The sequence below is a fragment of the Erinaceus europaeus genome, chromosome 17, assembly GCF_950295315.1.
Source record: "Erinaceus europaeus chromosome 17, mEriEur2.1, whole genome shotgun sequence".
Lineage (NCBI taxonomy): Eukaryota > Metazoa > Chordata > Mammalia > Eulipotyphla > Erinaceidae > Erinaceus > Erinaceus europaeus.
Genome location: NC_080178.1, coordinates 62,865,664 through 62,890,218, shown reverse-complemented (window position 1 = coordinate 62,890,218; position 24,555 = coordinate 62,865,664). Strand labels below are relative to the sequence as shown.

Sequence of the window (24,555 nt, the reverse complement as noted above, 5' to 3'; positions counted from 1 at the left end):
GGTGGTAGCACAGAGGGTTAAGCACACATGGGGCAAAGCTCAAAGACGGGCACAAGAATCCCGGTTCAAGCCCCCAGCTCCCCAGCTGCAGGGGAGTTGCTTCACAAGTGGTGAAGCAGGTCTTCAGGTGTCTATCTTTCTCTCCCTCTCTCTGTCTTCCCTTCCTCTCTCCATTTCTCTCTGTCCTATCCAACAACGACATCAATAACAATGATAATAACCACAACAATGATTAAAAGAAAATGAGGGCAACTAAAGGGGGGAAAAACTTTCAGGAGCAGTGGACTCATGGTGCAGGCACTGTGCCCCAGCAATAACACTGGAGGCAAAAAAACAACCAACCAACCAACCAACCAACCAAAAAAAATCCATTATAATAGTAGAGTCACTGGCTTTATACCTTACACACCAGATATATGAGTGTTGGCAATATCCCTGTAAAGTAAATGTTGCTGCCAATTTATAGATGGAGGCCAAGAAGGATAATCAGCTAAATGGAAGAGCAAGAAGTGAAAGCTAAATGTGTTTGCTCCAAAGTGCAAACCACTCCTACATTTGCAAAGTGCTTTCTAGTTACAAAGCATTTTCACAAACAGCTTGGTAATGGTCTCCTAAGCAGAGTAAACATAGCGTAAAAGATAGACAAAACCACCTACAGGGCACAATTCTTTTTTATCCTTTACCTGAAACTGAAAAAAGAAACTAAGGTTTACTGACACTGAATATATGGAATAACACACTGCTCGGTCTGTGAGGGCAACTCATGTGCATTGTGGGGGGAGGGGGAAGGAATGCTATGACAGATGGACTGATAGTGATATTTTCCCTGACTGGTTCTCTTGGAACACATCTCCCTGTCAGTGGTACCACCTCATATTAGTTGTCTGAGACAAATCTCTCCTTTCCTCTTTCACTCACAGATAATCAACTAGCTATCCTATCCTATCCTTTTTTTACTTTTTAAAAATTTTTTATTAAATATTTATTTTATTTATTTATTCCCTTTTGTTGCCCTTGTTGTTTTATTATTGTAGTTATTATTGTTGTTGTCGTTGTTGGATAGGACAGAGAGAAATAGAGAGAGGAGGGGAAGACAGAGAGGAGGAGAGAAAGATAGACACCTGCAGACCTGCTTCACCGCCTGTGAAGCGACTCCCCTGCAGGTGGGGAGCCGGGGTTCGAACCGGGATCCTTATGCCGGTCCTTGGGCTTTGCGCCACCTGCGCTTAACCCGCTGCGCTATAGCCCGACTCCCCCTATCCTATCCTTTATTTAACTCAACTTTGTCCAATCCTATCACTGCTGTTGCTATATTGACCTTTGTAAAATAACCACTAATACTTGTCCATTTCCTCATTAGACTCTTTTTTTTTTATTTATTTTTTATTTTTTCTCATTAGACTCTTGATTGCAGAAACAGGGGCTTTATCTTGCTGTGGCCTCAGCATGCCCATTCCTGCAGCAAAGGAGGACTTTGAAAAATGTCTGTTGAACACACAGGTAAATGTCAATATGAGGAGAAAGAACTCGGGCAGTCTTTGACCCTAAGTGACTTGAAGGAATAACAATATATTAGCTACCTGGATATGAAAGGAACATATCATATGCCTTAAAAATTATTGTAAGCATCAGTAAAGAACAGAAAAGCACTCTGAATACCAGCTATCTTACACTTTAAAAGATGTTAAGGGACTCAGAAGATAGCACAACGGCTTTTCATGCTCACAGTGTGATGTGTGGCACGACTATTTTTTTTTTTTTAGTATTTATTTATTCCCTTTTGTTGCCCTTGTTTTATTGTTGTAGTTATTGATGCTGTTGTTGTTCGATAGGACAGAGAGAAATGGAGAGAGGAAGGGAAGACAGAGAGGAGGAGAAAAAGACAAACACCCTGCAGGTGGGGAGCCAGGGACTTGAACCAGGATCCTTATGCTGGTCCTTGTGCTTTGTGCCACCTGCACTTAACCTGCTGTGCTACCACCCGACTCCTGGCATGATTAGTTTTAATGTTCACTTAGTTATATGCAGTAGTAACAAGAAGCCTGGAACACCTACAGTGGGGGCAGGTACTACACTAGGTTCTGGCAGTAGCAGGTGGGGGGGTCACCCAGTAGACCATGCATATTACCATGTACAAGGAACGGAGTTCAAGTCCCTGCCCCACACCTGCAGGGGTCATGATTCACACAGTAGGACAGTTTACAGGTGTTTCTCCTCTCCTCTCCTCTCCTCTCCTCTCCTCTCCTCTCCTCTCCTCTCCTCTCCTCTCCTCTCCTCTCCTCTCCTCTCCTCTCCTCTCTTCTCTCCTCTCTTTTCCTTTCCTTTCTGTCTCACTCTATCTCTTTCTGTCTCTCAACCTCTACCTCTGTCTCTAACTCTCTATCAAGTAATTGAAAATAAAAAGACCTGGCATCTGCATGCAGTGAGTTTACAGTTTTCCAGGGAGACAGAAGCACTGAACAAACAATCTCAACTTTGATGGATTGTAGAAAAGACAAATCCAAGGTTTTATGAGATTGAGAGTCAGGTTTGTCAGAGAAACAAGAAATAGTTCCCTGAAGAAAGTAGATTGACAGTAAGGCTTAAAGAAGACCTAAAAGATAGGATTCCACACCAAACTCACTTTTGAAAACAAGATTAGAATAAATTTTGGCCTAAATTGTCAATTTTTTTTTGTAATTTCAGTTTCATTTTAGGGTTTGTTCCCATATAGAGAAATCCCAGCAGACTGAGTGGTGGTGCAGAGGCTAGAACTTTTAATTTAGAAACATAAGCCCCGATTTTGATCCCTGGAATTGCATGTCTCAGAGGGATTCTCTGTGACCCCCCCATAAGTAAATGCTAATTTTTTTAAATGCCTGAGACTCTGAAGTCCCAGATTCCATAGCCAGCACCACCATAAGTCAGAGCTGAGCAGTGTTCTGGTGTCTCAGTCTCTTTCCATATCCTTCTCATTAAAAATAAATACATAAGATATTTTTAAAAAGAAGTTAAGAGGGGAAAGCATTATGCAAGAACTAGTCTAAGTGCAGCAATGTCAGAGAAATAAAAGAAGCAAAGGATCTGGCTCTTCACTTTTAAAACAAAATTTATTTTATTACACATGGAAGAGTTCTATATGAGACACAAAGGAAGAGAAAGAGACATGTCAGAGCATCACTTGGTATTTGTAGTGCTGGGGACTGTCCCAGGAACCTCAGGAATAGAAGTCCAATGTTCTATGCATTGAACTATTCCCTTAGCTACTTGCTATTTTTTTGTCATTGTTGATCAGTATACCACTCGGCTCTGGCTATAGGTGCTGCTAGGGATTGATTTTGGAACCTGTTGTATGCAAGTCCTGTGTGCCATCATTATGTTGCCTTGCCCTGTTCTTGTCTTGACATAGTTTATAAACACAGAAAACTAGACACACATATATGCATATGCACAGAGTTCTAACACTGAACCAGCATTTTGTTGACTAGATGAATAGATACAAACACAGTATGCTTAGTACCTTAACACAAGAGGTTAAAGATTTCCCCAAAACAGCAGCTGGGGACACAGCTAAGACTTGCATGTCTGAGGTTCCTGATTGATCCTTGGCACTGCATATACCAGAGTTATGCTCTGACTTCTCTTTCTCTTGGTGCTTTTTTGAAAAATGGTATTTATTGTTTGTTACTTTTGACAGGACAAAGAAAACTGAGAGGGAAGGGAAAAATAGAGAGGAAGACAGAAAGAGAGACACTTGCAGCACTGCTTTACCACTTGTAAAGCTTCTCCCTTGCTAGTGGGGACCAGGAGCTTGCACCTGGGTCCTTGTGGATGGTAACATGTGCGTTCAACCAGGTGTGCCACTGCTAAATGTTTGTGTGTGTCATGTGAGTCTCTCTCATATATAAGAAACAAAACAAATCTTTAAAAGCAATTTTCCAAAATAGAATCTTGAGACAGTATGGCAATTTCATGAATGAAAATATATAAAGGTATGCCAGAAATGGAGCGGATTTATATAGCACAGTAATAACTCACAGGAGAAAGTGAGAAATGGCACAAGGGAAGGCAGCGCAGGTGGTGAAACCTCAGGAGAAAGATCACCGGTTATGGAACTTGGAGGTTACACAGAGGACATGGCATTTCAGTCTTAGATAATGGCTAAGGTGTGAACCTACAGAAAAGGGAGACTGCAGAAAAAGCTTTAGGAAATATAGAGAAATCTGTGGGCTGGGGATACAGACCAGTGGTAGAGCACATGCCTCACAGGTGTGAAAACAAAACTCAATTACCGTTTCTCCTCTTCCACAAAAGGGGAAATGTTAAGAAATGTATGCATGTAAGAAGTTATACATTGGGGAGTCAGGCTGTAGTGCAGCAGGTTAAGCATAGGTAGCGCAAAGTGTAAGGATCAGCGTAAGGATCCCGGTTTGAGCCCCGGCTCCCCACCTGCAGGGGGTCGCTTCACAGGCGGTGATGCAGGTCTGCAGGTGTCTATCTTTCTCTCTCCCCCCCCCCCCCCGTCTTCCCCTCCTTTCTCCATTTCTCTCTGTCCTATCCAACAATGATGACAACAATAATAGTAACTACAACAATAAAAAACAAGGGCAACAAAAGGGAATAAATAAATAAGTAAGTAAAAGTTATACATTATTTTATTTGGCTGGTGTATAGAGGACAAGAAGGTTGGAAAGTGAAGATAAAGCTAGAAAGACACATAGCTTTGAAATGAGAGGTTTTTAGACTTTATTTTCAATGTAACCGAATATTCAGACCCTTCCTTCTGTCTGTGTCTCTGTCTCTGTCTCTGTCTCACCCCTAGAAAGTAACATGCTTGGTCAGTGATAAAGGTAACATCTGAGTTCGAAAGCCAATTAGTTGAATTTGCCATTGCTTTGGAGAGATATGATGTTAATTTACTAAAGTATGAATCACTACAAATTGCTCAAAACTTTTTAAAAGGAAATAACCACTTACTGATTTCTTATTAGGCTGGCTACTGTCATATCCAGTAGTAACGTCCCGTACGTGCAGTATAGCAAATGTCCCACAAAATTTTGGATATTCTTTTGGAGAATCAAAATTGCGAAGCTTTTCAAATATACTTTTGATGGTACTTGGATCATAGCACAAGAAATATGAAGTTTTTGAAATATGATGGCCATATCTGAATAAAGAGTTAAAAGTGTTAAAATCAGATTTCAGGAAAAAGCTAAAGCCTACTAGCATTTTGTAGAAAGTAACCATCATTAATTCAGACATTTCGGTATGGCTTTTTAAAGATTAGTTCTTAAGAACAAGTTTAGCAGGCTAGAAGCAGTGCAGAATCTCGCAGTGAAGCTTAGGACAGTAGAACGTACTTTTCATAAACCTTGATGAGCTGCTGTTTCAATGTTATACCCATGGTCTCCAGGTAAGATGCCATTTCAGCAACAACAACAGCTGCACTCACTCCATCTTTGTCCAAAACTGAAGTTCCACACAGAAAACCTAAGGATCAAACAGCATCTTGAAGAAAGAGGAAAACTTAAACCTATAGTAATTTCAATAAATTTATACTTTTCCTGAAGAACCAGTCAACTTAGAAGCCTAGGAATAAATGAAGCCCACTAAGACCCAAGGCATTTTGGGAACCTGTAGGGGCATTTATTCTTATTTTTATTTTTTCTGATGAGAAATGCATCTATACATTCCTGAGTTCTCTCTGTTTTTTTTACAACTCAAAATGCAGAACTTAGACAAAAATTCCTCTCTATAGAATTGCTACATGAAAAGAACTTCTCAAATTGTAAAGATTTTAATATTAACTACATACCAATAGACTCTTCAAATGCAAAAAGGACTTCTTTCCCATTTTCGAGGAGGTCTTTTATCCTACTTCCAATCCATTTAAAACCTGGTAATGTTTCCTGAAACGCAGAGGAGGCCACTCTAGTTAAGTGACTCTCTCATCAATACATATTAGAGAAAACCCTGTTGCTAAATGCATATATAATCTTCATGATGGTCTTTGGTTGAAAACATGCTTACAAAGGTTCATGGATACACACTGCCATGACCGATGACTGAATGTTTATCAAGCCCAGTAACAGTTAATTTACAACATTTATAATCCAATATTTATAAGTGGTGATGTGTAGAGTCATAGAGAAACAAACACATACAAATTTTAATTAGCTGCTATTTCTCAAGCACTGTGACTGATACTTTATACCAGTATCTTTTTTTTTAAATGTATTTTTGACTTTTAAAAATTTTTTATTATTATCATCTTTATTTATTTATTGGATAGAGACAGCCAGAAATCGAGAGGGAATAGGGAGATAGAGAGGGAGAGAGACAGAGAGACACATGCAGCCCTGCTTTACCACTTGTGAAGCTTCCCCTCTGCAGATGGAGACTGGGGGCTTGAACCCGGGTCCTTGTGCACTGTAACATGTGCGCTCAACCAGGTGCACCACCACCCAGTCCCCCAGTATATTTTTTAATGCTCACACACACAAAAAAACATTTAATGCTGATACAGGCTCAGTAAATTTGCCCCAGATTACATGGCATGTAAGACATGAGCATGGCATTAAGTTGCATTACTTTTCAGACACTGTCTGGTAAGCTTACTAACAGGCAGTAATATACAAGTACCTCTGAAGGTGGTGATACAGTGCTGCTGAGTAAGCAAGTACCAGAAGACAGCGGTTAAATTATGCACTTTTCATCTCTATCACGACATGCCTGAGCCAAGTGTGCCTTATGCTGAAACAGTGGCCTAAATAATCCTGGCATGAAAGTTACTGAGTCCTTAATAACTGGAAGACTTTTCATCTGATGAGCTACTGTTCATCTTAAAGACAGCAAAATGTGCACTTAATATTCACCACTACACCTCTCTACCTCCTTACTAGAGGGGAAAAAAATCCACATGACAACAGCTTTCTTGTAAACTAGTATTCCCCCAATAAAGTGATAAAATATAAGTTTTAAAAGAGCAGAAAACAAAAAAGGAAATTAGTGGCAAAAAAGCTAGATCTTATGGGGCTTTCCCTTTCCTAACAAAAAACAAGAAAGCACATTTATAGTATTGGTCTCTAGAATCATGTTTTTCTTTGTCCCTATCTTGTGTTCACTGTACATTTTTCTTTTCATGCATATAAGGAAAATATAATATTTCAGAATGTTAATTCTATAATTCTTTGTTATAGTTTTAAAAAGATATTTATTTCCTTTTGTTGCCCTTGTTTTATTGTTGTTATTACTGTTGTTGTTATTGATGTCGTTGTTGGAGAAATGGAGAGAGGAGGGGAAGTCAGAGAGGGGGAGAGAAAGATAGACACCTGCAGACCTGCTTCACCGCCTGTGAAGCGACGCCCCTGCAGGTGGGGAGCTGGGGGCTCACACCGGGATTCTTACTCAGGTCCTTGCGCTTGGCGCCACCTGCGCTTAACCTGCTGTGCTACCGCCCAACTCCCAATTCTATAATTTTTTTAGGTATAGTTTTTCAACTTCTTCTATTTTCTATTTGTGTTTTAGAAGCCCAAGGTTAATAGTACTATTTCATTAGATAAATTCAATTTTCTTTTACAAACAGCCAATTAGTGTTAAGATCCATAGGTTGATTGGGACTCAAAAGAAAAGAAAAAGTCCAAAGGTGACATTTTTCACTGACACTTGGGACAAATCATAGAGTAAAAGCAACTTAATTGGCATTCATTCCAGTGGATGCAAAAATGGTCAGTTTTGCTGCCTAAGACAAAGATTAAAGACTTGTGCTGAAAAAAAGTCACTACTTGTTTTTAAATGCTGAATCTTTGGGTCTTCGTTTGCAATTTAGATGACTACTTAATTTTTTTTATTTATGTGGTACTGCTCCTGTGCCAACTTCTTCACTCTTTTTTATTTCAGACAGAGTGACAGATAGAGAGGAGAGCTACTACTGCACCAGAGCTTACCCCAGTGCCTCAACTCCAATGTGGGGTGAAGGCTCCAGCCTGAAACCTTTGGCTGCAGCCAGGCCAGCACTTGGCAATGCCCATTCGCAGAGCTTCTTAAGACAGAATTTAAAGAGCCCAAGCAAGCGACGAGTGACATTTATACTTTTTGTAGTGTTGTTTATATTACTGATTAGGTCAAGAATGAAAATATTGTTTTGTGAGCTAATAAGCATTTTAAAGAATAGCCTATGTTTCATAAGTGTATGTACAGGATAAATTTGGTTCATTTTGTTTAAACTATCAAGAAGATTAAGAAAATGTTAACAGAATTAAGCGTAATGGTTATGCAAACAGACTCTAATGTTTGAGGCTCCAAGGTCTCAGATTCAATCCCCCATACCACCATAAGCTAGAGAAATTGCTCTGGAAAGACAGGAAGGAAGGAAGGGATGAAAGAGAAAGATAGGAAAAGAAAATGTTAACAGAATTAGAAAAAATGGTCGTGTGAACAAAATTAGAAAGAAATTATACATGGACTCAATAAAGTTCATTTTGGGGAAGATGGCTTTAAAGGAATGAGTTTAGATACATAGATAAGATCTATTCTTACTTCAAAATGAAATCCTTCTTTAAGTGCAACTGCCTTCAAAATTTTGGAAGAGACTGTTGTGGCTAACATATAAACATTCTTCACATCAGCATTTGTTGATTTATTTTTTTTCCAGCAATCAAACATCCACCACCCAAACAAAGCTGCCAATTCATTCCCTGTGAACACTTTCCAATGACCACTGTAGAGAGAATGAAAATTGAAATAAAAGCTTTATACATTTTCATTATTATTCAGAGAGCTACAAACAACTTTTTGGACAGGAAAATTTAAAAAAGTATTATATATGATTTTTCAGAAAACATTTACTACTACTTTTCTTACTGACCAAGTGAGCTTAGGATAGGAATGAATATATATATATATATGTGCCAGGTGGTGGTGGTGCAATTGGTTAAGTGCTCACATTACAGTGTGCGAGGACCCAGGTTCAAGCCCCTGGTGCCCACCTGCAGGGAGAAAGCTTTACTAGTGGTGTGAAGCAGGGTTGCAGGTTTCTGTTTCTCTCCCTCTCTATCTCCCTGCTCCTCTCAATTTCTCTCTGTCTCTAGATAGTAAATATATTTTTTAAAATATTGGATTTTATTTTCATTCTTCTGCGTAATAAGAAAAATTAGTGATGACTACAATTACTAATAAAAACTGATAATAATATGATGTGATATAGATGTTCATTATTGCTACAATGGCAAACACATTACAATATATTAACGTGTATTAATGTATTGCTGATTTTAACATATATATATATATATATATATATGTTGTTTATATTACTGATGAGGTCACTAGGAGCCTTTCCCTGAATGAAAATTTTATTCTGTGGCCTAATAAGCATTTATGGAAATTTTAAAGAATATCTTGTCCATGTTTCATAAGTGTATGTACTGGATGAATATACAGAGGTATAGAGAGAGATATGGAGAGGGGGGGAGAGAGAGAGAGAAAGAGAGAGAGACACCTCAGTGATAGTCTGTAGCACTTTGATGTGGTGCTGTAGTTTGAACCTGGATTGTGCTTGTGGCAAGGCACATGCCCTGTCACTATCTATATGGCCCTATATCAAATATATTCCAATAAAAATAAAAGGAAAATTATAACATGTATATAACAACAATTATCACAATATTTAAATGACAAAAAATACACAGCAACAGAAAGGACCAAGGTTAGGAAATCAATAATACACTGATAAGGATATTTGCCATTTTGGGGCCAGGTGGTGGCACACCTAGCTAAGTGCACACATTACAGTGCGCAAGGTCCTGGGTTCAAGCCCCTGGTCTCCACCTGCAAGGGGAAAGCTTCACAAGTGGTGAAGTAGGGCTGCAGGTGTCTCTCTGTCTCTTTCCCTCACTATTGCCTCCTCCCTTCTCAATTTCTCTCTGTCTCTATCTAATATAAATAAATAAATAAAAATTTAAAAAAGGATATTTGCCATTTTAAAAGATCAGTATTTCCCAAGAATATTTAAGGACAGAGGAAAATACTTTTTCCTCTCCTCTCCTCTCCTCTCCTCTCCTCTCCTCTCCTCTCCTCTCCTCTCCTCTCCTCTCCTCTCCTCTCCTCTCCTCAGAACTCAGGCCTAACACATATGTGATTTCACCATTCTGAGCCATTTTTTCATTTAGATGGAGAAACAAAAAGGAGAGACACCACAAAACCAGAACTTCCTTCAGTACTATGATACTTCCCATAGGGTACAGGGTTCAAACCTGGGCCACATTCATGGCAAAGTCTCTCTCTCAGACCTGCTCATACTTAAGTGTAAACTAGTCAAGATATAAAAATGTATATAGTATCATTACTTAAATTTATATAAATACTTGAGTAAAAGAGGCAGGAAGAAGAGATCAAAATATTGTCATGGGTAATGTGCTTATAGATTTGTTTATTTTTATAAATTATTTCCCAAAGTGGTTTTCCCCCCCCTAAAGTTTACAGTTTTAACCCAACAGTAGTTTCTACTTACTTCTCCTGAAGTTCTGCCACTGCCAGTCGGTCTGCATCAGGATCTGTGGCGAGCACTATCCGAGCATTTTCTTTCTCTGCCAGTCTTAGAGAAAGCTCCTGAAAGAGTAGCCCAAAGAAAACAGCTGGATGGCATTCAAGACATTAAATTCAGTGTTAATGTTCAATATGTATCCATTAATGTGATATGAATTTTAGAAAGACTATAGTTTAATAGCCAATGTAATTTTGAGAAAGAAGAACAAAGCTGAAGGTATAAAAAACAATATTATAAAGTTATAATAATCAAAACAGCATGATATTAGCATATCAACATATATTGAATATATAGATCACCATTATCCTACATCCTCCTAACTAGATCAGTGGAACAGAATAGAAATCCCAGAAATAAACCCATGAGTATACAGTAAATTACTTTATAACAAAGCAACTCTGAATATATGGGAGAGGGGCTGTTCAATAAATGGTACTAGAAAAACTGGACAGTTATACACTAAATGATGAAACTGGACCACTCTTTATACCATACGTAAATTCTTTTCCCTTTTGTTGCCCTTGTTGTTTATTGTTGCTGTTATTATTATTGTTGTTATTGCTGTTATTGCTGACTAGGACAGAGAGAAATCGAGAGAGGAGGGAAGACAGAGAGGGAGAGAGAAAGACAGACACCTGCAGACCAGACCTGCTTCACTGCCCGTGAAGCAACCCCCCTGCAGATGCATACACAAAAATTAATTCAAAACAAATAAAATATTTCAGCATAACCCTTGAGACCCTTAAATTCCTAGAAGTAAAAAATAAGCATGGAACTCCTGATCTTGGATCCAGTAATGATATTTTGGAGCTAATACCAAAAGCAACAGGAGTAAAAATGAACTTTTTTTTTGTGGGGGTGGGGCAGGATTTTCCTGGGGCTTCACAAGTAGTGAAGCAGGGCTGCAGGTGTCTGTCTCTCTGTGTCTTAACCTCTTTATCTCCCCTCCGCTCTCAGTTTCTGTCTCTATCCAATAATAAATAAATAAATGTTTTGAAAAAAGAGAGACAAACTTAACTTTTTTATACTCTCCAATTCTTTAACAAAGGGATAGTTATTCGTAATTAACCCAGTTTATCTCTGAAATTAATTTCTTAAGAGAACCAAGGACTTTTTTTTTAAATAATTTTTTTATTCCCTTTTGTTGCCCTTGTTGTTTTATTGTTGTAGTTATTATTGTTGTCATTATTGTTGGATAGGACAGAGAGAAATGGAGAGGGGAGGGGGAAAACAGAGAGAGGGAGAGAAAGATAGACACCTGCAGACCTGTTTCACCGCTTGTGAAGCGACACCCCTGCTGGTGGGGAGCCAGGGCTTGAACCAGGATCCTTATGCGGGTCCTTGTGCTTAGCGCCACCTGCGCTTAACCCGCTGCGCTACAGCCCGACTCCCGAACCAAGGACTTTCTTACATCTACATTTATATCTTCACTTCTGATCTCTTCTTTGAACTAAAGAATACAAGGGAGGGGAGAGAATGAGAGACATCTTACTGTGACGAGCATAGCTCAGCTCAGGTATTAGTGGTGCTAGGGGTCAGAAATAGGGTCTCTGGTATGCTAGTCCCATGTGCTCCTACCATGCTTCCCCATTCCTAGCCTTATACCCTAGAGATTTTAAACAAAACAGTACATGTGACTGCAGTATAATCCAAAATATATAAACATAAGTTTAAAAAACAATTTTATGTTACCAGGGCTATCAATGCAGCCTAGTGCTTGCATTACAAATCCACTGCTCCCAATGGTCATTCCCCACCTCCCCTTGCTTCCCTTTGACAGAGACAGAGAGAAATTGAGAGAGAAGGGGAAGTTGCAGTTGGAAAGAGAGAGATGCCTTACATCACTGCTTCACCATTCATGAAGCTTTTCCCCATAGGTGGGGACCAAAGGCTTGAAGGCGGGTCCTTGTGCATGGTACCGTGTGCTCTACCAGAGAACCATTACCTGGTCCCTGACTTCTGCTTCTGTAAGTAATATTTGAATTTTCACTGAACTCTACCTATTCTATGACATTTAATATACTTCTACTTAAATATAGAAAAAAAATACCAGCACAGATTCTCCTTCTTCAGGATTTGGGCATTTCACTGTAGAAAAGTCTGGGTCAGGATCTTTCTGTTCTGGTACTGGAATTGGAGGTTTAAAACCAAACACTTGAAAGGCCAACTGCACGTAGTCATGTCCTACTCCGTGAAAGGATGTGTGGACAAATTTTAAAGTAGTCTTTGAATTTAACTCCCTGCAAAAGACAACCATCATTCAATATAAAAATCATCACTTTTGACTTAACTAAAAGCAGTCACCTTCTTCTTCTAGCGTTTGCTGAGAAGGAGTCTCAGTGTTTTAAGTCTGGTTGACCCAATTATAATAAACATCTCCATCAACCTGTCCCCAGTGGTCTTCGCAGCCTTTGATGAGCTCAGACTCACAGGAGGTCACAAAGTAGTGATTTTCTAATTCTGTTGTTCCTTCTGCACTTACTAGTTAAATTCCATCTTTTACTTAATTTTTTTTACTATATTGGGGTGTGTGTGTTAATGGATTACAGTACAGTTGTTGACGTATGGGAACACTCTCCCTGTGACAAATGTTTGCAGAACACTTTCACCCCCAACCTTGGTCTTTTTCCATCATCATGCACCAGAAACCCAATGCCCTCTCTAGCCCTTCCCTCTCTTGCCCACCTTTCCCAGAGTCCTTTGCTTTGGTGTAACCCCTCACACCAAGTCACGTTTCACTTTGTGTTTTCCTTTTCTGTCTTTGTATCTTAAGCTCCACCTATGAGAGAAATCATCCGGTATTCATCCTCTTTTTGGCTTCTCTTGAATTTTTTCTTTTAAAAGACAGGTTTTCTCTCATATAAATATATATTCAATTGGCTTTTACTCAATTCATTGAGTTGTTAAACTGTTCTCATAACTGATTTTTGAACATTTGCATTATCCCCAAAAGAAATTCTGTATCCCATAGTCATTACCTCCAAGCCTCAGTTCTCCCAGTCACAGGCAACCAGTATGAATCATTTGTTTCTATTTCTATAGGTTTGCTACTCTGGACATTTCATTTAAATGAGATCATACGATATGTGGTCCTCTGTGACTCTGCTTTCACTTTTCACTGCTTTCCTTCACTTAGAGATGTATTTTCAAGTTGTCCTATGCATTGGTACTTTGTTTTGAATAATAGTTCATTGTACAAATGTGCCACTATTTAACTCATTCATCAACTGATTAATATTTTTTACTATATTTGAATAGAACCATTTAGCTATATACTTTCTTTTTTCATCTATATATTTTTAAATTTTTAGCTATAACTTTAACACAACACATTTTCTCCCCACTTATACCCCTTATTTGTTAGGTGTTGTTTTTTTTCCTTTTAAGTTATTTTCTGTCACTTATTCCCTCTTGGATACCTGTGAAAACAGATCTTTTTCAGATCTTCCATGTATTTCCTACAGATGTCTTGCAAAGGATCTTTCTTCAGTGGACTGGTATCCACTAAGTTATCATTCCAGGAACCATTCCAGGGTTCCACACATTCCTCTATACATTTCAGAATTTCCTTGTCATGAGGAGATGTAATCTGGGCACCAGTTTCCCAATAAACCTAGAAGATAGATAAATACAGCTATCATTAATTGAAATGTTAGCTAGGCATTTTCTTAGCTACAGTAGAAATACTAGACTTTATAAAGAAGCACACCAAAGTCATCAAAATGTTGACATGGGACTAACTTAGTGAATACCAGAGGATGTTGTTGATGGCAGTGATGTCACGGGGCCACTTGGATACAATGGTCAGGTATTACTTTCTTTTTATACAAGTAGGGACTCGGTGATAGCTCATCCAGTAGAGTACACTTTACTATGCAAAAGGACCCAGTTTCAAGTCCCTGGCACCACATATGCATGTACATGAAGTGCCCTGGTGTTTCACCCCCAATAAAGAGTTCACTCAGAGCAGAAGAATCAAGCAGGCACAAAGTCCCAGTTGACCAAAATAAATAAATAAATAAATAGCACGAACACAAGAAAGATACAATCAGAACATCATTATGCATTATGGCAACAGTATAAGATCATGGACTCATCACTCAGTAGCCCCCAAGCAGAGTACCGTACTCTGTCTTGTTTGGCCTTCTAGAGCCTTCATTACCATGTTCTATCCTGTTTCTGCCATGACGTTGAAAATGGGTCCTATAGCCAATGCGGAGTCTTGGCGGGGGTCTTAAGAGGAGCATGAGGACAAAGTGCTATCCCTCTGACTCTCTCCAAGCTTCCATTCCTTCTTTAAGTGCTTTGTATAATATGACTATCTCTGAACTGGTAGGGAAGAGAATTTGGGATAGGCTGGGGAAATCAAGGACAATAAGGCATGAGAAATAAAAAGGTGAATGAAAAAGCTCTTGTTATAGTCCATGTTGAGAAGTAGTTAGGGAAATAGACACAATTTTTTAAGGTGAGCCCCCCTCAATGTTTTTGAAATTTATTTTAGTATATTAATTAATTTTGTTTTATTGTATATAAATCTCTGAATTGAAGCAATACATGTAGAAACATTACCAAATACAACTACTTTTTAGTCTAGTCTTTTAACACATAGGCACAACCTCTCATCTCCCCTTGATTGGTATCTAGGAGACACCCCAGGACCCCAATGTTCCTTCATCTTGTCTCTCTCCCTCCTTCCCCAGAGTCCTTTGCTTTGATGCAATATACGACACCCTTATGTTTTCCCTTACTATTCCTTTTTCTTTTTTTGGGGGGGGGGATGAATGCTTTACAGTAAATATGATACATACATCCACAGGAGCTGAACTTCACCCTCACCCCAGCCCTTTACTTTAGTGCAATACACCAAACACAGCCCAAGTTCTACTTTGTATTTTTCCTTTCTGCTCTTATTTCTGAACTTTTTTTTTTGCCCTTGTTTATTGTTGCTGTTGTAGTTGTTATTGCTGTCGTCATTGCTGAATAGGACAGAGAGAAATGGAGAGAGGAAGGGAAGACAGAGAGGGGGAGAGAAAGACAGATACCTACAGACCTGCTTCATTGCCTGTGAATCAACTCCCCTGCAGGTGGGGAGCTAGGAGCTTGAACCGGGATCTTTACACTGGCCCTTGCGCTCTGAACCACGTGTGCTTAACCCACTGTGCCACACCACCCGGCTCCCATTTCTCAACTTCTATGAGTAAGATCATCCTACATTTATCCTTCTCTTTCTAGCTTATCTCATTTAAAATGATTCCTTCAAACTCCATCCAAGATGAGGTGAAGAAGGTGAATTCACCATTTTAAATAGCTGAGTAGCTTTTCATTGGGTATATATACCACAACTTACTCAGCCAATCATCTGTTGTTGGACACCTGGGTTGCTTCCTGGATTGTTGTTGACACCTGGGTTGCTTTATCAACATAGGTATACACAGACCTTCTGTCTTCAGTACCTAACTCTGCTCCCTAGTGTGGAATAGGTCTAAAACATACTACTATTATTATAATTTTTTAGTGTTAAGTTTCTTTTTAAATTTACTTCTAGTCTTTTTTTATTTTTGTGATTAATAGTAGGTTACAAGATTGTATGAGTACAGGGTATAATTCTACACTGCACCCACCACCAAAGTTCTCACACGTCATTTAAATAAAATAAGAACTGTGAAATAAGCAAAGATCAGAAACCCAAGATTTACCTTGTATCCATTGTCTTCTTTGCGATTATGAGACGCAGTAATCATTACACCTGCAACTGCTTTAAGCTCCTGGACTGCATATGGCTGAAAAAATAGTAACACTGTAATTCCCTTGTGCTTCTTAGCTACTCATACATTTGGCAATGAACACAATGAAGTAAACAAGGACCCAGCTCCACAAAAACAAAAACAAAGCTAAGGTGATGAATATTTGAAGACTCACGTGACAGCTAGCATTTTTTAGCAATAAAGTAATTTTAAATTAAAGTATGCAGAATTTTTAGACATAATGCTATTGTATACTTAAAAGAATATAGTTCAAATATAATTTATATATGCACTGGAAAGTGAAGACTCATACAACTCACCTTATTGTGACATTTGCTTTACTGCCTTAGCTTCAAATTGCATCTGTACTAAACATTAGTTTTATTACTTTTTTTCTGTTCTTTAACATTTTAAACTAAGAATTAAGGTATGTTTAATGTCTTGACAGAAACTTTTTAAAATTTTCGCCTCCAAGGTTATCACTGGGGCTCAGTGCCTACACTACAAATCCACTGTTCTTGAAGGTCGTTTTCCCCATTTTGTTGCCCTTGTTGTTGGATAGGACAGAAAGAAATAGAGGCAGGATGGGGTGGGGTGGTGGAGACAGAGAGGAGAAGAGAAAGATAGATACCTGAAGACCTGCTTCACTGCTGGTGAAACGATCCCCCTGCAGGTGGGGAGCTGGGGGTTCAAACTGGGATCCTTACGCTGGTCCCTATACTTTGTGCCATGTGCACTTAACCCGCTGCACTACCACCTGGCCCCCTTGACAGAAAATTTTAAAGGTCTCAGACAAACTTAATTTTTCTCATTGACTTATTAAGACTATTTTGTATCATTTTATACTCAATTACCCTTGTAATCTTGCATTAGCATGCAAAGCAAGGACTGTTGTAATATCATAGCTCACTAGGGTAACTTCTTTAATTTATGAATTATTTATAAATGTGTATTTACAGTTCAAGCATATGGGATTTTCAAATCTGATTGTACTGGGTGGGGCTTGAGACTATGGCTTGAAAAGCAGTCATCTTGTATTTGCTGAGCGTCCCATTTGACAGGAATGAATAACTATTGTTGCAGACAGTTTTTAGACACACACACACACACACACACACACACTAGATCAAGGATAATAATACTGACTTTAAAAATACTCTTGTTAATTTTGTTTATGTGTCTAACAAATCAGTTTCTACAAAAAAGTGTCAAAATATTAATGGGGACTTGTTAACTTTCAAAGATAAAATCTTAGATGGTTTAATATTTGGCTCTTCATATCACTTGGTATAAAGCTATGCATGACAAAGATTTGAACTGTAATTAAATAATCAAGGCTTTATACCCCCTTCCCCTCATAATCCAATTGGATGGACTCTCTTTGTTTAAGGAAGTAAAAAGCACATTGGCCCAATGCTTGCGGTTTGAATTATGTGACAATCCCTTTCTGGGAGTGTCTCTTTGGGAGATTTTTTTTTGACTTAGGTTGGACCATGATGAACTTTTGTGCTGATAAGATTCCCCAGACTGTTATCTGGACAGAACTGGTCAGTGCACACTGGGCAGTGGAGCTCTATTTGACAAGGAGACACCTGCTTACTCACCCCCATACTCAAAACCAGTCTCTGATAGGGTTTCTCTGCCATTTTCTGTACATGGGATGTATGATTATGCATGTTCATTTGATGTCTCTCAACTCTACATGACCTCCACTCCCCATAAATATGCATGATCTCTAAGAAGACTTCCAAATATGTGAAAATCATTCAATCATCCTAATTCTACTTGGTGTAATAGTGGACCTCCTATCCTCTTCTTTCTGATGCTCGTTGTGCAGCCTGTGCAGGTAGCCCAGACAAGCCTCTCAACTTAGAAGTTGTGTTCTAGCCAGTTAAGTTCTTCTTTTCTAGCCAGGGGTCCCTGTGATCTTTTGGGCAACAGACTCCTGGTGGACTTAAAAACTTCTTTCCAATAACAGCAACTGTATGATCAATAATACAACACACTTACTACAAAAGGTGTAGGAACGTATCTTGAAAAAAGGTACACAGGAACATCTTTGGCCAGTAAGACGGCAGCAGTGAGTTTAGCAAGCCTACAATAAATAAATAATAAATAAAAAAACAAGTTTTACTTAGTTTTCCTTAGCTTACTATACTTTGAACTGACATAATTGGTGGCTTCATACTCCAATTTTAAAGAGCTAAATAAGATATATATATATATATATATACACACACACATATATATAATATTTTTAGGGAGCAATCTAGTAATACACAGAATTGGTATTCTAATTCCTTCATTTTCCTTTTTTTTTTTTTGCCTCCAGAATTATCGCTGGGATTCGGTGCCTGCACTATGAATCCACTGCTCCTGAACGCTATTTTTTTTCCTTTTATTGCCCTTGTTTATCATTGTTGTTATTACTGTTGTTGTTGTTGTTGGACAGGACAGAGATAAATGGAGAGAGGAGGGGAAGACAGAGAGGGGGAGAGAAAGATAGATACTGCAGACCTGCTTCACCACCTGTGAAGCGACTCCCCTGTAGGTGGGGAGTTGGGGTCTTAAACTGGAATCCTTACACTGGTCCTTGTGCTTCGCACCATGTGTGCTTAACCCACTGCACCACCGACCAGCCCCCCTTTTTTTTATCCACTAGGGTTCCCACTGGAGCTCGGTGTGTGCACCAGGATATCCCAGGGGGTAGAACCCAGTGCATGGATACATGTACACTCTTCTGGGTGTGCCGCCACCCAGCCCCTCCCTCATTTTTTTTTTTTTTTTTATTATATGGACAAGAAAATGGTAAGAACTTTATCCCAGGGTTATCACTGAGACGAGTTGTATTTGTTTATAAGCTGTTTTTTTTTTTTTATTTGTGATTAAAAATGGTTTAGAAGATCATGAGATTACAGGGCACAGTTCCACACTGCACTCATCACCCAAGGTCTCTGATTCTTCATTCATCTTTTGATAGTTCTTTTACTAAGAAATAAAATCTGCAAAAGGCAAATACAATGGAGATGAAATAAGAGGCTCTGATATACACAAAATGTATAGTTACTCCAAAAAATCACCCAATTATTAATATGTTATGTGTAAATACCCTAATACTAATCAAATAGCTCTAATTACTCTTACCCTGTATCTTTGCTTAGTAATAAAATGGTATCATGAGTTAGATCATTTTAAATACTATTTTTGACTCCTTTCTGTAAAAGTTAAAGCTTACCTCTGAAATGCTTCTATTTTAGCTCTACAGTAAACACTGGCATGTGATAATATTTCTATTTGATATCTTCCTGTTTCAGAAATCCTTCTGGGTATGAGGAGCAAAACAAAACAAAACAAACAACCCCCAAAACAAACAAACAAACAAACAAACAAAAACCCAGGCTCTATTTGAATCCATCTTAATCTCTACAACAATTCACAGCGTACCTCTGGCTGCTGCAGCTGCTAGTTATTTGACCCCGGGTGTCATATCCAACAACAAAGCCTCTTTGCTTGAAGTCTGAGAAACACCTCTCAAGGTATTTGTACATTCCCTGAAGGAGATAAACGTAAGAGTTCCTGAATAATGCCAGCATTTAAAAAAAAATCATTTATTTATCTTTTTTGTATAACTTATTGGCTCCTTGGGAAATAGCATTTAAGCCCATGTTTACTAATATGGGAACAACAGTGTTCAAGTCACTGTAATGTGAGATGGCAAATATTTATTTCCTGAAGATTCAGACACAATACCACAGAAACATCAATTTAGTAGCCATTAAATACAATACATAAAACATTATGGGGAAAAGATGGGACATAAGAGTATATTAAAAATACTGTCAGAACAACCAAGATGAAGCTGTTTCTTGCCTGCAGGGCCTACAGAACTTTGACCATTTTAGTTTCTTGCTAAATCATAAAGCTAAAGAGCTAACCAAAAAATTTGACCTACTTATGTTACAAACATTTAAAATCAGAGATATAAACAATATTATTCTTTTTCTTCTTTATTTTAATTTATATATATTTTAATTTTTTTAGTGATTTAATAATGTTATACAAATTTATAAGATAACAGGGGTCTGATTCCATAGTATTCCCACCACTAAGAGTTCTGTACCCCCACTCCCTCCACTGGAAGCTACAGCAGTTCTCCCAAGGTTGCAGATATGGGTTAGCTATTATTTCTATAAGTACCTGTCTTATTTGTATATATTTTCCCATTTTTCCCCCATGATCCCATTTTCTCTTCCTTTCCAAGTCACACCTACAGTTAATACATTATTCCAAATGTCTTTCCTTTCTTCTTCTTCTCTCTCTGGGTTCTGATGGAGTTGGCGTTCAGAGCCCTCTGGTCATCTTCCCCCTGTCATTTCTCCCCCTCTGGGAGTATGGACTAAAATTCTTTTGGAGGTGCAAAAGATGGGAGCTCTGGCTTCTGTAATAGCTTCTCTGCTGGACATGGGCTTTGGCAATCCCTACCCTGTTTCTGTCATTCCCTAGTGGGGTAGGGTTCTGGAGAGGTGAGTTTACAGGATACATTAGTAAGGTTATATATCTTTACATATATATATATATATATATATATATATATATATATATATATAGTTTTGTGTGTGGGTTTTTTTTGCCATCAGGATTATCACTGGGATTCAGTGCTCGCAAACAAATCCACTGCTCCCAGCAGCCATATCCCCACCCCCCCTTGCTTTTTCCTTTCTAATTTTTTATTTGGACTGAGAGAAGTTGAAAGGTTTTTTTATTAGGACTGAGAGAAGTTGAAAGGGTTGGGATCTAGAAAAGGAAAGAGAAAGATAGAACCTGCAGACCTGCTTTACCTCTTGTGAAGTGTCCTCCCTTCAGGTGGGGAGCAGGGGCTCAAACCCAGGTCCTGTGCATGGCAATGTTTGCTTACCCGGGTATACCACCACCTGGCCCACAAATTTTGTTTTAAACCAAAAGCATTGCTTGATTCTGGCTTAGGGTGGTGCCAAGGATTGAAAATGGGGCTTCAAAGCCTCAGTCATAGATGTATTTCTGTGCTGGAAAAGGACAAGAAACAAGCTCATTTAATGATGGCTTCTTTGGTCTCTATCAGGCCACCCCATCACCTGGCCCAAGTCAGGGAATCCTAGGATTCACCACAGATACAATGGGCCTATACCTTTCATAGACTCCTCTCTCCACCATCACTGGCCACCTCTATCAGGAATGTCATCATAAGCCCTTTCAAGGTGCTCTCGAGGACCTTGTCTTCACTATAAAGTAGCAATGGTAGGGACTGCCCACTTTCCAAAGGGAGGCTGGGTCAACTATTTTGGCACTTGAGGAAGACTGGTCCTAAAATGTGTGCAACCTAGAATGTTCCCAGATGTGACCATGGGCTGCGAGCTCAGACTGACAGGGACTCTGAGGTTATACAGGTTCCTATGTTAAATATATATATATATTCTTTCTATTTTTATTTGTAAGGACAGAGAAATTGAGAGGGGAGAGTGAGATAGAGAGTGAAAGAGGAAGATAAGATACCTGCAGATCTGCTTCACCGCTCATGAAGCATTTTCCCTGCAGGTGGGGAGCAGGGGTTTAAACCCTGGTCCTTGTGCATGGTGATATGTGTGCTTAACCAGGTGCACCACCCCACCCCCACCCATATTTACTCTCTACAATAATCCTGAAAAGAAATACTCACTTGTGTCGATTGTATTACTGTCAGGTCATTAATATAGCAAAATCCTGCTCCCATAGCAGAACGCAGTCCTGCAGTCCCAAAAGTCATTCGACAGCAAAGGCGATCACGTAGCTCCTTGTTCATCCCATTTCGTAGTAGATTTTCAATTTGCTCTTTTGTTTTGGGATTCTATAAAAAGGAATTACTAAGGCTTACTAAGGATCACAAGCAGAATCCACATATGAAGCCCTTTTATGGAGTCAATAGGTAACATGTGTATGCCATTAGATTCCACATTCACTATAGATCCCACAGAACTAGTTACGAGTGTTAGTTTGTGCAATACATCAGTATACTGAGAATAGTTTAAATCTCTGTCATATACATATATGTAATTTTATTCGTGCTTTAATGTTAATTTACAAAGCTTTGAGATGACAAGAGTATAATTCCACACCATTTCCACGATCAGAGTTCTGTGTCCCCAATCCTTCCATTGGAAACTTCAGTAGTTCTCCCAAGGTTATAGGTATTGGTTGACGATTATTTCTAAAACTGTATCTATTTGCCCTTTTTTATGGTCCTTCCCTCTCTTCCTTTCTTTCCTTTTTTTTAAATCTTTTTATTTTTATTTATGTATTTATTCCCTTTTGTTGTCTTTGTTGTTTTATTGTTATAGTTATTGATGTCATTGTTTTTGGATAAGACAGAGAGAAATGGAGAGAGGAGGTGAGAATAGGGGGAGAGAAAGACAGACATCTGCAGACCTGCTTCACCGCCTGTGAAGCGACTACCCTGCAGGTGGGGAGCCGGGGACTCGAACCGGGATCCTTAAGCCAGTCCTTGCGCTTGGCGCCACCTGCACTTAACCCGCTGTGCTACCGCCCGACTCCCCCTCTCTTCCTTTTTAAGTCACACCTACACCTATTAGTACTTTTGAGTGGCCTTCCTTTTTTCCTCTTCTCTCTCTGGGTCCTGATGGAATTGGAGTTCAGAGCCCTCTGGTCACCTTCCCCTAACATTTCTCCCCCTCTGGGAGTATAGGCCCACATTCTTTTTTGGGGTGCACAAGGTGGGAGTTCTGGCTTCTCATATATTTTTATAATATATTCAAGAATTACAAAATAAACGGATAATACTCCAGAGCTGTGGAAACAGTTGCTAAAAATGACATTGATTAAAGTCTATATTAGGGTTTTTAAAAGAATTATTTATAAAATAAATAACGACAAGACCATAAGGTAAGAGGGGTACAGTTCCACAAAATTTCCAACACCAGAGTTCCGTATTTCATCCCCTCCCTTGAAAGCTTTCTTATTCTTTATCTCTCTGGGAGCATGAACCCAGTATTATTATGGGGTGCAGAAGGTAGAAAGTCTGGCTTCTGTAATTGCTTCTCTGCTGAACATGGGCGTTGGCAGGTTGATCCATATTCCCAGCCTGTTTCTATCTTTCCCTAGTGGGGCAGGGCTCTGGAGAGATATAGAAAAGTAACTTAGTATATGCCATCAAAACATGCCCACCAACTACCTAACTAAGCCTCTTTTATATTTAAGAGCTTGTTTGGAGGTTCTAGCAGAGGATTGCAACTTCTCATATACCCTCCACTGAAGACTGGGTCCATCTCTGTTTGGGGAAGGCCGTCCTCTTCAATCAAGCGTGCAGCTTCAGGAGGGACGTACATGGAGCAGTGAGGGAGGAAGGGGACACCAACCTAGTCAGCCAGATCAGCCGAATCAATGGGGTGACAGATGTCACAGCCAGATTGCCCTCATATCCTAAACGTCTATATTTGAAATGATCAAATAAGCCTATAGTGAAAGCTGACCACAAAAGGCCTTAGGTGCTACATAAGAATGACAGTTTAGTACATGTGATCTTTAGGAGCAAATCTGGGCACTCAGGACCCATGCCCTGTGGTGGAGGAGGAGGACGGTTGGGTGGGAGATGAGGTGTGGTGACACCTATCTTGGGGAGATGTAGAACCGTACCCATGACAAAAGTCATGTAAACCAATATCTCCTCAATGGCTTCTGAGGCAAAAACATGTCATGAGGTAATAGAAAATATATATTGGTTCTAGCGGTCTATTGGGTGAGGCACTGGCATTCTAGACCAGTGATTGTGAGGTTCATATCCCACCCAGAGTATAAACAGTGTAAGTGTACACACACACTCATGCAATGTACCCCTAACCCTTGTGTGAGTTACATAGTATGTAATTTACACAAAAGATGTCTGGTTATAATGGAAATTAAAGTCACTATAGTGCATGTCACTAACTGAGAAGCCATGGAAATTTTGATTGTTATCTGCTTAAAATAGATTAATGGTTTACACCACACACACACCTTAAGAAGTGCTCACTAAATAAGTGACACCTACTAATAAAAACATATTCTGTGGGGGGGGGGGGTATGAATTGACCTGCAAACACCCACATCCAGCAGAGAAGCAATTATAGAAGTCAGACCTTCCACCTTTTGTACCCCATAAAGAATTTTGGTCCATACTCCCAGGGGGAATAAATGTTAGGGCTCTGAACTCCAATTCCATCAGGACCCAAAGAGAGAAAAGAAAAAGAAAAAAAAAAAAAAAGGAAAGACATCCAGAAG

At 39.1% G+C, this 24,555-nt stretch overlaps 1 protein-coding gene across 1 annotated transcript in view; it reads right to left on the bottom strand.

Moving 5' to 3' along the window:
* The window catches only part of PGM2L1 (phosphoglucomutase 2 like 1), a 55,649-nt gene that overhangs the window by 7,705 nt on the left and 23,389 nt on the right, over positions 1-24,555 (bottom strand). Inside the window, exons 2-12 of the mRNA XM_007520243.3 lie at positions 21,962-22,129; positions 19,714-19,820; positions 18,280-18,364; positions 16,222-16,305; positions 13,945-14,138; positions 12,576-12,765; positions 10,490-10,587; positions 8,518-8,698; positions 5,795-5,888; positions 5,340-5,469; positions 4,957-5,146 (exon numbers count right to left, since the gene is read on the bottom strand). Coding sequence (XP_007520305.1) covers positions 4,957-5,146; positions 5,340-5,469; positions 5,795-5,888; positions 8,518-8,698; positions 10,490-10,587; positions 12,576-12,765; positions 13,945-14,138; positions 16,222-16,305; positions 18,280-18,364; positions 19,714-19,820; positions 21,962-22,129 — 1,521 coding nt within the window. The remainder of the gene's footprint in view (positions 1-4,956; positions 5,147-5,339; positions 5,470-5,794; positions 5,889-8,517; positions 8,699-10,489; positions 10,588-12,575; positions 12,766-13,944; positions 14,139-16,221; positions 16,306-18,279; positions 18,365-19,713; positions 19,821-21,961; positions 22,130-24,555) is intronic.